The sequence below is a fragment of the Myotis yumanensis genome, unplaced genomic scaffold (assembly GCF_028538775.1).
Source record: "Myotis yumanensis isolate MYYU_CA2020_CCGP unplaced genomic scaffold, mMyoYum1.0.hap1 SCAF_2, whole genome shotgun sequence".
NCBI lineage: Eukaryota > Metazoa > Chordata > Mammalia > Chiroptera > Vespertilionidae > Myotis > Myotis yumanensis.
The window spans coordinates 161,795,799-161,812,392 of record NW_027223753.1 but is presented as its reverse complement, the minus strand read 5'-3'; the positions used below and the strand labels follow the sequence as shown (position 1 = coordinate 161,812,392).

Here is a 16,594-nt window from a genome sequence, read left to right as displayed (position 1 = left end):
TCTGATAATAATTGTGGGGTTTTGTTTGTTTGTTTGTTTTTGCTATAGAGAATGTGCTAATCAATAAAACAAGTATCAGGCAAATATTAGTCGAATGCCTATTATATGCCAGACACCATTCTTGGCCCAGTGAGCAAGTATTTGGTCAAACTGGAAGTTCTATTTTACATCATATATTAACACATTGTCATTCTGTGAGTTTGAATAGGATAAGGCAGTCCTTCCAGAGGACCTTGAGTACTGAGGACAGATCACCTGACTTTGTGGCCATGTCGAAGTCCTGCTGCCTTCATTTTTGTTTGTGTTGGTCAAAGTTATGCATCCCCATGGTTTACAGTCGGTTAGCTTTACAAGGTTTGCTATTAAAGACAACAGTGTCCCATCATCCCACCATCTCCGTTTGTCCTCCCCCAGAGGCAGTTTAATATACAAGTTTAATTATTTTAGCTGATTATTTAGATGTTTGCTTCTGTGACTCTAAATACAGTATGTTTTGAGTGACTACTTGCTTTTTTCAGTTGTAGTTATCATCTGCTGACATCCCACTCTTTCCTCCCTCTGTCTCCACCCCACAGCCACTTTCCCCATCCCCTGTCTCCCAACAGAATTACATTGTTATCAACGCTTAGTATTTACATTCCTGGAACTACATCAGTGCTATTCACAACTGAACATCTAGTAAACTATGCATATCTTTCCTTTTTACAGTAGAATGCGTTCTTCAATCCGTTCCAACAGAGTGCAGGGGAAATACATTGAGACTTGTGCATCTCAAATGTGCTTATTCTACCCACATTTACTTGATTGCTAGTTTAGCTGAATAATTCTAGGTGGAAAAGAATTCACTTACAATTTTGAAGCACTTATTCTGTTGCCTTCTAACTTCTACTGTAATGGATGATGTGAACTGTCAGTGTCCAGAGCATCATAATCCCTAATCCCTGCTATACGTCCCTGATAAAGGCATATAGCCTTCTCCTCATTGAGATTTCCCTTACAGTCTTTGGCTCCTGTGGACCCCTTTGTGTGGTTCCTCTGGCCAGAAAGATGGGACTCCCTGAGTGTTAGCTTCCTGCATCACCAGAGAGCGCTGCGTGAGTGCCCTTGGGGCAGAGCAGTGAGAGGAAGAAGTGTGTGTGGGGGATGCGACAGGGGAATTTCCCTGTGCTCCTCAGCTCAAAGGGACCCCTCGCCCTGTCTTTTGGCCAGAAAGGCAGCTTTCTCTCGGAGCACTTCCTCTCTGACCATGCTGCAGTGTCCTGATTTGGCTCACCCGTGGGGCAAAGGAGACAAGAACAAACAAATAGAAAACTCACAGCCACTGCCCTTGTCTTTTGTCAAGTGTTGACTTCCCCAATTTGCCTGTTTGTGTGTGTGTGTGTGTGTTTCCAGAATTCTCAAATAGTTTTTTTTTTTTTTTGTATTTCTCCCAGGGATTCTAGTTGTGATTCAGTGGGAGAGAAAGGCTACAATGGGCTTCCTCCATCTTGGCTCCTTGTAAGAATTGGGACTAAAGAGCTATTTGAAAGCTCTGAGTGTGGGTAAGAGCTGGGTCCTCAGCACCCAGCGTGCATGCAGTCTCCTCACCGCCTGACTGGAGCAGGAATATGCCCTCGCTGTGCTGGTGTCCCTGAGGACAGAGGCTGCCTGCTCTTATCTCTCCAGAGGACAAGCCTCTGGCCTCCCCTGGGTGGAGGAGGACAATCACACAGCGGCCTGAAGCTGGGAGGAGATTGGAGCCACAGCTTTTCCTCACACAGAGTTCAGCCAATCCTTCCAACCTTAGCATCCTCTTCACACCTGTTTCCAGAGGTTTTGGGTGCTGCTGGCACCCAAACTTCTGGGGAACTCCGCTGTAACAAGGGCTCCCACCTGACCCCATGTCTGACTTGGATTGGGTTTTCTCAGATTTCCCAGGTCATTTGCCACCCTCTCAACCTGTTTATCTGCTTCTAATAGTTTATTGTTGTTATGTCTTCTTCTAATGTCCTTGTCCTTATGTTCCTGCTTTAAAAATTGTTTTATAATAGACTAGAGGCCTGGTGCACAAAAATTTGTGCACTCAGGGGTCCCTCAGCCTGGCCTGTACCCTCTTGCAGTCTGGGACCCCTCGGGAGATAACGACCTGCTGGCTTAGGCCTGCTCCCGGGTGGCAGAGGGCAGGCCCAATCCCTAGGTGCAGCCCCTGGTCCAGCTCAGAGCAGGGCTGATTGGGGAGTTGGGGCGCCACCCCCTGTCATGCACAGAGCAGGGCAGATCGGGAGGTTGCGATGCCACCCTCAGTCTCACTCAGGGTAGGGCCGATTGGGGGGTTGGGGCACCACCCCCTGTCACGCACAGAGCAGGGTCGATCAGGGGGTTGGGGAGCTCCCCCTGTCACACACAGAGCAGGGCCCATCAGGGGGTCGAGGAGCTCATCCCTGTCACTCACAGAGTAGGGCCGATAGGGGAGTTGGGGCACCACCCCCTGTCACACACAGAGCAGGGCCCATGGGGGTGGGGGTTGGGGCACCACACCCTGTCACACACAGAGCAGGGCCGATCAGGGGGTTGGGGCACTGCACCCTGTCACACACAGAGCCGCAGGGCGATCAGGGGGTTTGGGCGCTGCCCCCTGTCATGCTGATCCCAGCGCCGGGAGGCCTCGCGGCTCCGCTGATCCCGGTGCTGGGAGGCATATTACCCTTTTACTATACAGGATAGAGGCCTGGTGCACCGGTGGGGGCCGGCTGGTTTGCCCTGAAGGGTGTCCTGGATCAGGGTGGGGGTCTCGCTTGGGTGCCTGGCCAGCCTGGGTGAGGGGCTGATGGCTGTTTGCAGGTGGTCACACCCCCTTCAGGGTGGGGGTCCCCACTGGGGTGCCTGGCCAGTCTGGGTGAGGGGCTGAGGGCCGTTTCCAGGCTGGCGGGTGACTGAAGCTCCCAACCGCTCCTTTTTTTTCTTTTTTTTTTTTAAATTCTGGGCCAGCTTTAGCTCTGAGGTTTGGCTCCAGCTCTGAGACCTCGGCTGCTGAAAGCAGGTATCTGGTTTGTTTGGGTTCTATAATCAAAACACTGTTTCAACTCCAGCTCTGAGATCCTGGCTGGCTGAAAGCAGGTTTCTGGGGTTTTGTTTAGCTTCTATATTTGTAACAATGTTTCAAACTGCAGGCTCAGAGGCCGGCAGCGGCAGGCAGGGAATGTTGGCTTCCTCCGTCACTGAAGCAAGCAAGCCTCATGTTAGCTTCAAGCTGCCTGGCTGTCGGCTGCCATCTTGGCTGGCAGTTAATTTGCATATCACCCTGATTAGCCAATGGGAAGGGTAGCGGAGGTATGGCTAATTACCATGTTTCTCTTTTATTAGATAGGATTTAGTGAAGCCTTGGGAGAGAGTGAAAGGGTAGCCTGGTACTACAACCCTCAAGCCGTGAGTTTGACATGCTTGCACCAGTCAGCATTCCCAGGGGATAACTCCCTGGCTTCCTTCAATGGCACTGGGGCCTATTTCCGGTTACTATGCCATGCTCTATGGATGGGCTATAGGCGTGAAGCTATTTCTTTTTGCACCATGATTTTTATAATATTCATTACCAGAGAGTGATTTTTAAAAAGATAGTCATGTATGCTTGGAATTCCAGGTGTAGCTGTGATGGAGAAAGTGGGCTCATGTTTATGGCCCTGGCACATATATCTTTCATGTGTCTCCTGTATCTACATGTTTTATTTCCATCCTAGTAACACACAGCATGTTTAAAAGATCTTCTGAAGATATGAGGACTATCTTAGGGCTAGAGGAAACGTCGTAGGTTGTTGGAGATGTGATTTCTGAGAAACCACAGATGGCTTTTGTTACAGGATTCCAGGGCAGGAGGAATGGGAAAACTGAGACGGGAACGTTAAAACAAGGCCAAACAGTGTGGGCAATTTGCTGCCAGTTTGTAACTAGCAAGCCCTTATCTTCCCCAGCCAAGGACACGGAGCAAATGGTTAAAAAACCTCCCTAAGGAGAGAATGCAGGAAGGCAGGGGGAAAGGAGAAAGGGAAAAAAGGACCGGTTTACTCCCTAAGCAGAGAAGCCAGCAGTCTCGAGACTTGTCAAGATAAAGTTGCCAGGTGCTTCTCATGAATTCTGGGAAGGCCACGACAAAGTAAAAAGGGACTTTGAGAATGAATCTGTACCAAAATAGTCAGCAAAGGAATCTGAAACCGATAGACAGGACGGTATATAACCCCTCGGACCCCCATCCAACCTGCTCTTCAGATCAGCTGAGAGCCTTTCTGTGATTCATAAGCCAAATGTATAGGTTTGCTTGCTTTGCTTTTTCAATAAAGGCACATGCTCTCATTGCTTTACTACATTGGCTTTTCACAACGCAGTCAAGGTCACTGGTATAAATTCATTTATATAAGAAGACAAGGATGGAGGTTGGAGACAGACCCCTCCCACTGACGCAGGGGGCTGTCCAGTACCACCTCCCTGGTGTCCTTGAGAGGTGTCGCTAACATTTTGAACAGATCAGAGAATTGATCTGCACTTGAGAAATATCAAAACATCCATCTCTTCTAGCTAAATCAGGCCATAGCCTAAGGCCATCAGCAGCTGGGGAGGAATTAACTGGGGCAGCCAGGTGATGGAACCCGTTTGACCTGCTCATAATTAGGGTCATAGCTAGCTTCACAAACTTCAATATCACGGAGCAAACTAGATTTCAATCATGACTACAGCTTATTTTTGACAAAAATTGCTATGATGCAAAACAACAGAAGCTAGCAATCAAGCACAGGCTTAGAGTCAGGGAGCCTGGGATTTGAATCCTGGCTCTATGTTACTAGTGCGGGACCTCGAGGAAGTTACTCGCCCCCCCACCCTCCCCGCCAACTGCCCCCGCACCCCCACCCCCGGGGCTGAGTTTCCATTTACTGGAAGTTTACTCAAACACTGTCCCAGTGTTCTAAGGATCAGATTGTACAACTTTTGTATAATATCTGCACAGTATCTGGAACACTACAGATACTCAATAAGAAATCATCATCACCATCAACAACACACAAATTTTCATCGGCCTTTTGTCAGAGAAGATAGAAATGTGGAGCTAAAGTTGTTTTTTGGTGAAAGGTGCTATAATGAAAGGCAGTGGCTTACATTGTGACCACTGCCTAAAACATGGGGATTTCAAACATTTTGGCTGTTTCCACAACCTCTGTCAAACCACCCCACTTAGGAAATTTTAGGCTTCATTGAGATTCGTCAGTCAGAGTTGGCAGTGATGCTGATGGCGCATTGTCAGTGGGTGCTCTTTTTTTTATACATCCGGGGTGGTGGGTGACTTCCAAGATCCACTACTCACATGTTCTCACTTAGACCACCTGGGGACCAATGCATGCACAAGGGACAACCATTTTCATTTCTTTCCATCAACTATGTTTTGGTACAGGTGATACATTATTTTCATGATTGTGTAAGAAGTCATACTTTATCCTTTTTGTTTTTGAAGACACACTTTTCTAACCAAAATATACAGAGAGAGAGAGAGAGAGAGAGAGAATGCATATGTGTGCAGAGAGAGAAAGAGAGGTGTGTGTGTGTGTGCGTGTGTAGGGTGATTGGACTAGAAAGGTCCACAAAACAGTGGGTTTGACACATGGTCATCCATAGAGACCTGAACCCAACAATTAGTATAATTAGTATAATTCTTCTCAAGAACTCATGGAACTTTTAATAAAAATTGACCACATACTACTCATAAAGCAAGTCCCAACAAAAATCAAAGAAACATATCTTACAGACCCGATTTTTCAACCACAATGCAATAAGTTACAATCAGTAACAAAAAGATAATTTGTAAAAATCTCATACATTTACAAATTTTAAAACATTTCTATTACAACTGGATCAAAGAAAAAAATCATAGGTGAAGGAAAAATCCTTAGGACTGAATGATAATGAAAATGCCGTATATCAACTGAGGAGATGTAGCTAAAATTGTACTTCGAAAAAAATGTTGAGCCTTAAATTCTTATGTTAGAAAAAAAGAAAGGCTGAGAGCTGACGAGTGAAGCCTCCAACTTAAGAAGTTAGAAAAAGAACAAGAGAAAGTACACATGGGTGTCCTAATATTTTCTTTAGAGAGAATGCATTGAATAAAAAATAAACAACAAAAGCCGGTCATTATTCTGCTGGGGTGTTGTTAAGTGCTCACGAATGAAGGAACAGAAAGCGGAGTCAGTACCTGCCAATTTCATTCAGCTCAGTATAAGCTGAATCAAAATTTTCCTTCCAAGAAATGGTGGCACCATCAGCAGCAGCATCTTTGGGAGAGAGAGAGAATCCATGGATGAGACTGAGGAAGTGACAAAGAATAACAAAAAGGCTAACAGAAAAGGTCCAGCATCACCCAAAGCAACTCTCAGGACTAAACACGCAGCCTAACTTGGTAGGAAAATGCCAGGATTCCCTGACAGGTTCTTTACAAAAATCTCATCCCAGGGGAACCTGACATGGCATCCAAGACTCCCGCCCTGTGCCGTCTACATCAGCACGGAAACTCGGGGACGGTCCAGAATGGAGCTTCTGGATATGCTACTAATAAACAGTAGCTGGAAAAAACTAAAGGGGAGAGAGGAAACCGCGCTAAAGGCCTAGCAAAGCTGGTGAGGACTGGGGCGGTGGGGAGGACACAGCCGAGAGGGCCCGGGAGGAATTACGAGGCCGGGAAAGGGCAAAAGGGAAGGAACGTACTCAAAACATTCTAAAACCTGCCCTTCCTCACCCCGCTGTTCTCGGGCATCAATGAGCCCATCTCGTATATTGAATGACTTAGCTTAATCCCAAACACACACCTGAGCAGAATCTTCGCAGCATTTCCTTATATGATGTGTTAATTCTCTGGCAATGATTCGCATACGTGTGAGCGTGACACTACTGTGTATTTGTGTTGTCTCTGGGGACCAAGGCTCGCAAGAAGCAAAGCATGAGCGGTGGTCGTCCCTGAGCACAGCTCCTCAGAGGCGGAAGGTGCCTACACCGTGACATCTGAGGGAAGAGACCCAGGCCAAGGTTTCCCAGGGAGTAGCAGGCCCACCAGCGCAAGGCCAGTGGGAGGGTGCTGAGCCAGCGGGAGCATTTCCGGCTTCAGCTGGGGGCAGGGCTGTTGTCTGAGACCCCAGGAGGTTTCTGGAGCCACTCTTAGATTCTGGGACTCCCTTAACCTAGAGAGACACGGATTCGTTGCCTTTTAAGTATAGAGACCTCCTCTCTCCACCCCAACACACCCAGCCCATTCCCCTACACCGCCTCAAACCCCACTTCTCAAAAATCTCCTTAGGCCAACAAGTTTCCTCTGTCACAACGTCCTCGGGACCAAGGTGGCTTGGTGAGATCGTGAACAGGTGGACAAAGTAAGAGCCTTGTTTATAAAACACTCATGTGTAGTTGGTTATATGTGTGTCTTTGTAATTATTCAGCACATCCACATAAAAATGAACCCATATGAGAAGAGGTGTTCTGGGAGGGTAGAAGGTGGGGAAATGATCAAATCCTCCCACCAGGTTGCTTTTCTCTCCCCATTTTAAATCAGGGAATGGGGGTGTCCCTAGTGTGTGAGGTTCACTGCGCTGGCCAGTTCCCAGGGGAGAGGAGGGTTTGGTGTCCTGTCCTAGAAGAGGGGCGGGCAGGTAGCATCCATGTGACGCATGACATCTGCCTGCTCCTCTGGGTTCCTGGAGACACGCACGGCGCCCAGGGAGCTGGAGGTAAACCCGAGGGAGGAGGAGGGCAGAGATCTAACGTTTGCTCCCAGACACTTGAAATCACACTTTACGGAAACACCCTTCACCAGGCCTCTGGACTGTGACTTGACTGAAGCCACGGAGCCAATCCAGGCCACCCGCTGGACAGCGGCTGCCACGCAATGGGCAGACAGTGCCGGTGAGCGTGCGGGCGCCTGGCCTCCACCCACTGGCGTGCGGGGCGTGGTGGGACTCACCGTACTCTGGAAGTCGCACGAACTCCGAGGGCTCGCTGGGAAGGCTGATCCCCCAGGGATTGCTGGCACTGACTCTGAACTGATAAGGGCTCCCGGGGCTGAGGTCTTCGATGACGAGGTAAGTGTCCAAGGTCGACGCTACAGACTGCTGCCAGGTCTGGGAACCTAGCGTGCGATTTCCGAGGAGAGAGAAAGAGAACAAGCCAGAGGGACATTGTTTCAAAGACCTTCAGCAAACAAAGAGAGGGAAATGGACACATTCCACTCAAAGGGCCGCTGTGGTCACTGTGTCTGGCTCTGAAAGCCTGGGGCAACTGTGTCGGATCTGGGTTCAATATCCTAGTGACTGACTGTCTCAAGAGGCGTGTGGAGGCAGCTGGCTGGAAGGTTCTGTCCGTGTCAGCTGTGCACGTGAGAGTGAGGAGACACATAGGCCATGCAGAAGTTACGGAGGAGCGTGGGCCGATTCTTCACGAGGTGTCAGAAAACATAACGTAAGAGCAACGAGAAAACAGGGTTTGGAAATGGCAACAAAATAGAAATGAGCACGTATTGAGCACCACTTGCACCCGTGGGAGGCACCTTCCCCCCATTCTCTCACTTCACTTCCTCGCTTAAATCCACAGAAACCCCAAGGTCAGGGGCATTCATCTCACTGTACAGATGAAGAAACAGAGACTCAGAGAGATTAGATGATTTTCCCAACTGCCTAATGCTGCATAAATACGAACTTTGTGAAACGTGCCTGTCAGCTCAGCGTGGATTTGTGTGGAGTTGGGAGACACAAGGGTAAGCAGCCTGAGAAAGATGCAGAAATAAACAGCTTTAAACTGCATGGGCCCCGTTTACCAGGAGAGAGAAGAGTTAAAATAACAGGAGTAATGAAACGCATGATTTTGGTTCTGGGTGCAAGCATTACTTTCCATTGTAATTCATTGGGGGCTCAGAGAAGTGTTGTTAACAATCAGCTCCCTGGCAACTTCTGATTTCAGCTAAGCAGGTGTCAGGCTCAGTTCTTAACAACTGCTGAAGAAATGCATGCACTTTAGCATGTAAATGTGACAAATTAAAAAACGGAACAATTTGTTAAAAAGTTACTATATATAATGATATATACAGGGTGACCCAAAAAAAGTATACACACTTTAACAGCCGATAGTTCCAATTTTGAAACTGAAAAGCACTTGATAAACACTGACTTTATAACTATTCAAAGGGTGTGTATACATTTTTGGGGGACACCCTATATCAGGGGTGGAGAACATCGGGCCCACGGCCAAGTAAGACCCATAAAATCATTAGGTCTGGCCCTGCCAAGGCATTAGGGGTGACTTAAATAAATGTGTGACCTAATATAGCAGGCTAATGTTTAAGTTGATAATTGTGTATGGCCCGAGAATGACGTTGTAAATATCCAAATGGCTCTTGGCAGAAGAAAGGTTCCCCACCCCTGCTGTGTAGTGATCTCTACATTTTGTCAGGGGAGGGGGGTGGCTAAAGCTCAGCTCCTGCTCCCCTCCTGGTTGCTCTGGGAGAAAGATCACAGATTAGCAACCTGGAGACCTGGCCCTAACTCCAGCCTCCTGCTCCCTAACTCTCTTTAGGCCTTTGCCTCCTGGTGGGGGGAATGGGCAGGCTTGTCTGGGTCACTGGGCATGCTGAGCAAGGCAGTGCCCGTGAAGGCACTTAGAAACCCGCTGTGAGTCACCATTTTGTGGAAAACCCCGACTGGGTGTTTGAGATCCGAGAAGGCGCTGCAGTCTGGCGCTGGGGCCATGGTGCCGCATTGGGAGACACAAGAAGAAACAGCTGATGACGGGCACGGAGACCAATGGTGTTACGGCTCTACAGGCCTCATTACAAGGAGGAGAAGACACACAGGTGGCCCACCTTCCTCTCTGTACTCCACGGTGTAGCCGGAGATGGTGCAGTTGCCGGTGCTGGCCGGGGGCAGCCAGCGCAGGATCACCGAGGTGCAGCTCCGCTCCTGGGCGATGGGGCGGTTGGGGGCCGCGGGAACGCCTGCAGGACAGAGACAGGGTCCAGGGCTATTTCTGCAGAACCGGGTCATTTACACCAGGGTTGAACGCCACCCAGGAAACGTCACCTAACCGGCATCTCACATTTTCCCTGTGATGTTCTCCACCTTCCCCAGGTCCTGGGAGGCCCGGGGGGCGCTCCTGGCTGTTGGAAATTCTCCCCCCCAGACAGCAAAAACTCGTTCTCTTCCTGTTTGCTGGAACTTTACTTAGGAATTTTCACAATGGAACCCCCGTTCTCCCCCCACACCCCAGTTTTCAGGGAGCCCTGGTAATGCCGCTGGAAAATGCTTGACCCACACAAATCATAGAGATGAAGAGTAGGACAGCGCTGCCACGGGCTGGGGCAAGGAGGATGGGGAGTTATTTAATGGCTACAGTTTCAGTTTTGCAAGAGAAAACGAGTTCTGGAGCTTGGCTGCGCAACAGTGTGAATGGACTTCACACTATGGAACTGGACACCGGAAGTTGGACAAGATGGTAAATGCTGTCATGTGCACCTTACGACAATAAGCATATGTTTATTTTTTATTTATTTATTTATTCATTTATTTATTTATTTTTTTAAAATATATTTTATTGACTTTTTACAGAGAGAAAGGGAGAGGGATAGAGAATTAGAAACATCGATGAGAGAGAAACATCGATCAGCTGCCTCCTGCACACCTCCCATTGGGGATGTGCCCGCAACCAAAGTACATGCCCTTGACTGGAATCGAACCTGGGACCTTTCAGTCTGCAGGCTGACGCTCTATTCACTGAGCCAAACCGGTCAGGGCAATAAGCATATGTTTAAAGCATAAAACACGTGTAACGGAGAGAGTCTGTACCTTGCACCTTCACTGTGGCGGACGTGGACGCGGTGCCGTGGTCATTGGCTGCTATGCACGTGTAAATCCCGCTGTCTTGAGGCATCAGATTACAGATCTTCAGGGTGATGTCTCCGGACTCACTAGGGAGACCAAAAGGAGGCCTCAAACGCCAATCAGGAGACAACTGACGGCGAAGGGTTGGCACGTGGTGTGCTGAGCGGACTCAGGCCCAAGGCGGGTCCAGTTCTGTTACCCGCCCTGGGTGACCGCCTCGCCTCCCTACATTCTCACTTCCTTTCAGGGGAAAAATTCTCACCATGCCTATCTCTCAGGTTTGTTGTATGTAAGGGATAGGGATAGAAAAAAAAGAGCAAAACAAGATAAGAACTAAAGCATGGTTTGAAATCTATCAAGTCTTATACAAGCCCTGGCCCACAGTATGACTCGTATTATTACCACCAGCAACTTTCTTCTAAAATATTTTCAGCCTCATGGATCCATAATGAATGGTATCCCCCCCCCCCAAAAAAATGGAAAGACTAAAGAATGAAAATGTTTCAGTATTTCAAATTCCACACGTGGGACTCTCAAAATAACTACATGAGTTAAACAGAGCAAATTCCTCCACTAAAGGATAACTTTCCCCGTAGCCCACTCCTGGGTCCAGGACGGCGCCTGGGAAAGCTGCAGAGAGGGCCACGCGCAGAAGTCCCAGTCAGCCCACTCCTCCCTGGCTCTCACAGACGTGGTGATCATGGTTCTCACCACACTCGCTCACACTAACCACTGAGATGTCAGGACCTGGCGGGCAGGCTCTGCTGCGAACACGTTTCTCTCTCTCACACTCACACACACACACACACACACACACACACACACACACGAAGTTAATAGATGAAAGTATCTCCTCACTCGGAGGAGTCTTTCTTATGCATGGAGGGCTCATTACTGCTTGCCCACCGTGAGCAGTAGTCCACAGGGAAGCTCATAATTAGTAGCAATAAATATGACCAGGAAGATGGGGAGGCAGTGGGCCAGGTTTTGTTAAACACCCTTTTTGCATAGAAGCATGCTGGGGCTGGATTTTCTGTGTTCTGTTGCACATTTTGGAGTGGGGCATTTTTTATTCTTGTAAGAAAATTGTCCTCAAGTAAATGGAGGAATTCAATACATTGCTGTTTCCTGGGCTCCTGAGGGACACAGAGAACTCTGGGGTGTCTAGATGTGAGGACCACCTTCCTGCAGGCCTGCAGCCTCCTCACTGCTCCTGGCACAGGTGCTCCTGGGAGTCCGTAGGGAAAGAGGATTGAAGGGGGTGAGTGTAAGTCAGCGACTGCCAAGGCTCTTCGCCAGTGGGGCTCAGCCTGGACCTGAGAGAGTTTTTCTTTCTTTGTTTCATGTGGGTCCAGAATACAGTCTTTTGAACTGTCCTTTTTTAAAAAAAATATTTTTAAAAATATGTTCTTATTGATTTTTTAGAGAGAGAGGCAGGGAGAGGGATAGAGAGAGACATAGATGAGAGAAAAACATCATTGCTCAGCTGCCTCCTGCACGCCCCCTACTGGGGATGGAGCGCACAACCTGGGCATGTGCCCTGACCAGGAATCAAACCAGTGACCTCTTGGTTCATGGATCGACGCTTAACCACTGAGCCACACTGGCTGGGCTGAACTGTTCATTTTGATCCTAGGTCTGTCTACACAACGCTGAGCATTAGGTGAGTATGTGCTGGTCGTGACCCAGGTGTCCCTCAGGCTGAGGCTGGGCCTGAGCACACCGTTGTGAGAAGCCACTGCTGGGAGCCACACGCGTGTCTGACTCAGTCTCCCTCCCAATCACGGCCCAGTGTGTGCACTAGAACAGCCACCAGGGCAGCCCTGCTCTGGGAGAAACTAAGTCACTGGAAGGGTAGCTGCACCCGGACGTGGCCTCTGGGCGCCGCGCGAGCACAGCAGGTTGTGGTGCTGCGGGGGGCAGGCTGCTTACCAGGAGGAGACGCTGTATGTGGCTGAGCTGCTGTCGGTGTCGAGGATGTTCTGGTCTGGCCCCTTCCAGGTGATGGTGGGCTTTGGCCGCCCGCAGACCTTGCACTGCAGTGTCACTGTGTCCCCAAGCAAGCAGGTCACATCCACCAAGGGCACAAGGAATTCTGGGGCCACTGCAGTCAAATGGACATAAATTCACATCATTCGGAACTTGGAACAAAACAGCCACTTTACCACACCTGACTCTCATTTCCCACCCATGTTGCATAACGACTCAGATAACCTTCGCTTAACACTGTCGAGTCACCTGTGCCCCACCGAAAGGTATTTTAAAGGCAACAAGTGTTTACTGTGACAAAAAATTAGAAAATACAGGTAAGCAAAGAGGAGAAAAAGCTTCGTGATGTCATGATTCAGAGGTAAGTACTGTGAGCATCTGGTATAGATGCTCTTAGGTTTCATATCCACACACGTGGTCTTACCAAACTTGAATCCCATTACCCACACTGCACCTGTGGTCTTCCCACCCTAACAGTTCGTCATAAACACGCTTCCCCGTCTAAGTACAGCCCGGCCTCACACTGTTTAAAGCAGTGGTTCTCAACCTTGGCTGCACATTAGAATCACCTGGGAATCTTTTAAAAATCCTGATTCCTGGGCCTCATCCTCCGGAAATTCTGTTTCTTTGTTATGGGGTGGGGCCACAACATTAGTAACAAAGAAACAGAATTTCCGGAGGATGAGGCCCAGAAATCAGGATTTTAAAAAGATTCCCAGGTGATTCTAATGTGCAGCCAAGGTTGAGAACCACTGGTTTAAAGGCTCCATTTCTGTGCTGGGTTTGCATAAATGATTGAGCCAATCCCTGTGCTCTCAATTCTACCACTTTTTAAACTCACCTTCTTGGATGAAATTTGGATTTAAGATCTGAAAAACAAAAAGAAACAGAGAATTGCTGAAGTCCTAACCCAGTATAAGAGAACGGAAACTTTTACCCTATTGAGTAAAAAGAAGCACAGGTTAGGGGGAGCAAGCCCAGAGCCCCGCCTCAGGTTCGTGACTGTGTCTCCATCACAGTGACGACGAAGGGCCCTGGCTTACTCTCCCGTCTACTCTGGTCGGTCGCATTCCTCTGGGTGCCCCGGGCGCAGGCGGGGCTGTGCTGGCCACAGCAGGCCTTTCTTCTCCACCACCTCAGCTGCTCTTCTCCCTGCCACGTGTGTGCCCACCCTGCCCACCCTGTTCGGCACCCACTCACGTATTGTGATGGCATCGATTCTTTCCAGAATCATGAATTTTCAAAAACAGAGGACCTGACATTTATCCAATTGGAAGGGTCAATGGCATGAACCACTAACCACAAACCTAGTGGTTTTCTTCCAAATGGACCCGTCCCCCCAAGCAGGGAAACGTCTCCCCAAGCAGCTACATGCCCATCCCTCTTGTCCCCAGCACAGCCTCCTGCATCCCAGGCCTCCATAGGGCAACTCAAGAGCCACTGAACTAATGGTTTGAGCCCTTTGGCTGCAGAGGGGAGAAAACGGAGACCTGGGCCGACTAGACTTGTCTGGTGCCAGGGCCAGTTGGCAGAGGCACCAAGGGAGCTCTTGGCACATCCCACGCTGACTGCCTCCTGACAACACGGGTCTTCTCAGAAAGACACACCTTCCAGCCTCGCCATGCGGAAAAGTTACCTTTCCTCAGGGGGTGGAAGCCTCAATTTCTCTCCCATCTTTGTATGACCTCTAACCAAGCAAGTCCGGGTCATCATGCCTGGCAGGGGGACCCAAACAGGGCTTTTGGAGTCAGAGAGGCTGGGCTCATCTCTTCTATTTAATGTGATTTCATGCTAATTACTTGAAATTTATTAGCATCGATTTCATCTACTATAAAATGGGAATAAGTAATGCTTCGTGTAAAGTATTATGAAAAATAATTTATGTCAAGTGCTAAGCACTATGTTTTACAAGAACAAGTGTTCAATGACTTTAAACACAGATGATCTCATTCTGATCATCCCTCTTCTGCTAAGCAGCCTATTGTGGCAGTGGCTTAGCTCTAATAACTTATCTTGCAAACTCTTCTTTTTTTCATAGTGAAGCCAGAAAGCTGATGTGCCGTACAAACAGCCCCGTATGTACATCGGAGGGGAACGTGGCTTCTGTGTGCTCCTCCCTACACAGGCAGCCGGATGCCCTTGGGAACAGAGATGCGCTTCCTTCTCTGGGTTCCCCTCTGCAGACCCGATGCCCAGGATGCTACCCAGGTTTTCAGGAAGCAGGCTGCCCAGCAGGCCTGTGATGCCAGGCCTGGGGCTGAACGGCCCACGACTGGCCACTGCAGCGCCCTCTGCTGGTCTTGAGAGGCCACTCACACCACTGTCTGGCCTCCCTTTAATTGTTGGTTCTCAATCTTTGACCTGGACAGCTTGGAAAACACAAAAAGACCGATGCCAGGGCCTCATGCCCAGAGATTCTGTTTTAATTAGTGTATGTGTTGGGGAGATCCAGGCAGCGGGAGCTCTGAAAGCTGCCTCAGGTGCATCAACATGCAGCCCGGTTTGAGAGCTCTGGAAAGTTCCCTCAATTCAAGGGAACTGCTCCCAGAGAAAGCACTTCCTGCCCCTGAGGCTCTCCTGAGGTGGGGTGGGGTGGGGTGGGGTGGGTGGGGGTGGGGGTATGTGGGGGACAGGGGTGTGTGGGGATTTGGTAAAAGCTTCTGCCTTCCCTACATCTAAGAGACTCTGCTATGTGAGGAGACATGTAGGGGACTGCCCCTAACCATGGGGGCAGCGCCCCATCATTTATTTGGGGTGCTAAGGAGGCCATGCATTTACCCGCCTGGCTTAGGTTGAGGCAAAGAGAACAACATCCGAACCAGCCATTTCACAGCCAAAGAACAAGAGACTGAGACTATCGTCTGAAGTCCCCAGTGGTTTTCTCAGGATGAGATAAAGGGCGGCTTTCCCCCCATTCACACAACATTTGCCGTCTCTTCTGGGCCGGCGTGAGGTTTCGTGGACACGGAGGTGTGGGCCATAGGCCCTGCCCTCAGGATTTGGAGAATGTTGCCTGGATTTGGGTGATACTTTTCTTTCTCTTCTTACCCAGCCTTCCCAAATATTCTTCAGTCAGAATGTTTCACTTCTTAATAACTTTTCTTTCAAGGAGAAAAGGCGCAGTCAGAGCCATCGACTGTAGGCTCTTCAAGGACAGGAGCCACTCGTCATTCCCCTTGTACCTCAGGCCGGAGCGTGGGGTCTGCTGCGCACCGGGCATTGCAGGCATGTTGGCCGAATGAGTGTTTGATCTTTGTTCTCATTTCAGTTCTCCTGAGAATTGAGGACTAGTTCACAAATAGGATCTGGAAATAGGGCCAAATGGTCCATAAAATAATCCCTTCTGGTATATTGCAATTTACCAGAGCCTGTTTTCAAACACAGGTGGCAGGCAAAATTTTTGGGAAGTGATTAAAAAGCAATAAAACCGGTTGCCTCTGAGAGAGGCGGTATCTGGGCACGAGGGGTTGTGACCTCTGAGCAGACAGAACGTGAAGAACCCAGACCCTAAGCCAGACCAGCTCTCCTGCCTTGGAAACATTCTTAAAGCAGCTCGGGCCTCGGTTGTGTCTGTGACTTGGGACAATAATGCCCACCTGGAATGGTGTTTGGTGGGAGGACTCATTCACTGATGAGGGTTTTTGTGAGCTGACCCTTGGTCAGGTGGTGGTGTCCGGCAGGGAGGAAGGCAGACATGATCGCTGCCTTCCTTGGGAATCCACTGTTGAGTCTATGGA

The 16,594-nt window shown here is 49.2% G+C and overlaps 1 protein-coding gene across 17 annotated transcripts in view; it reads right to left on the bottom strand.

The window, feature by feature from the left end:
* KALRN (kalirin RhoGEF kinase) overlaps positions 1-16,594 on the bottom strand; it is a 635,703-nt gene that overhangs the window by 14,788 nt on the left and 604,321 nt on the right. For all 17 annotated transcript variants that reach the window (XM_070406353.1, XM_070406356.1, XM_070406366.1 and 14 more), the window contains 6 exons: positions 13,699-13,726; positions 12,801-12,972; positions 10,833-10,954; positions 9,854-9,985; positions 7,964-8,128; positions 6,209-6,287 (listed from right to left, as the gene is read on the bottom strand). In XM_070406353.1, the coding sequence (XP_070262454.1) occupies positions 6,209-6,287; positions 7,964-8,128; positions 9,854-9,985; positions 10,833-10,954; positions 12,801-12,972; positions 13,699-13,726 (698 nt within the window). The remainder of the gene's footprint in view (positions 1-6,208; positions 6,288-7,963; positions 8,129-9,853; positions 9,986-10,832; positions 10,955-12,800; positions 12,973-13,698; positions 13,727-16,594) is intronic.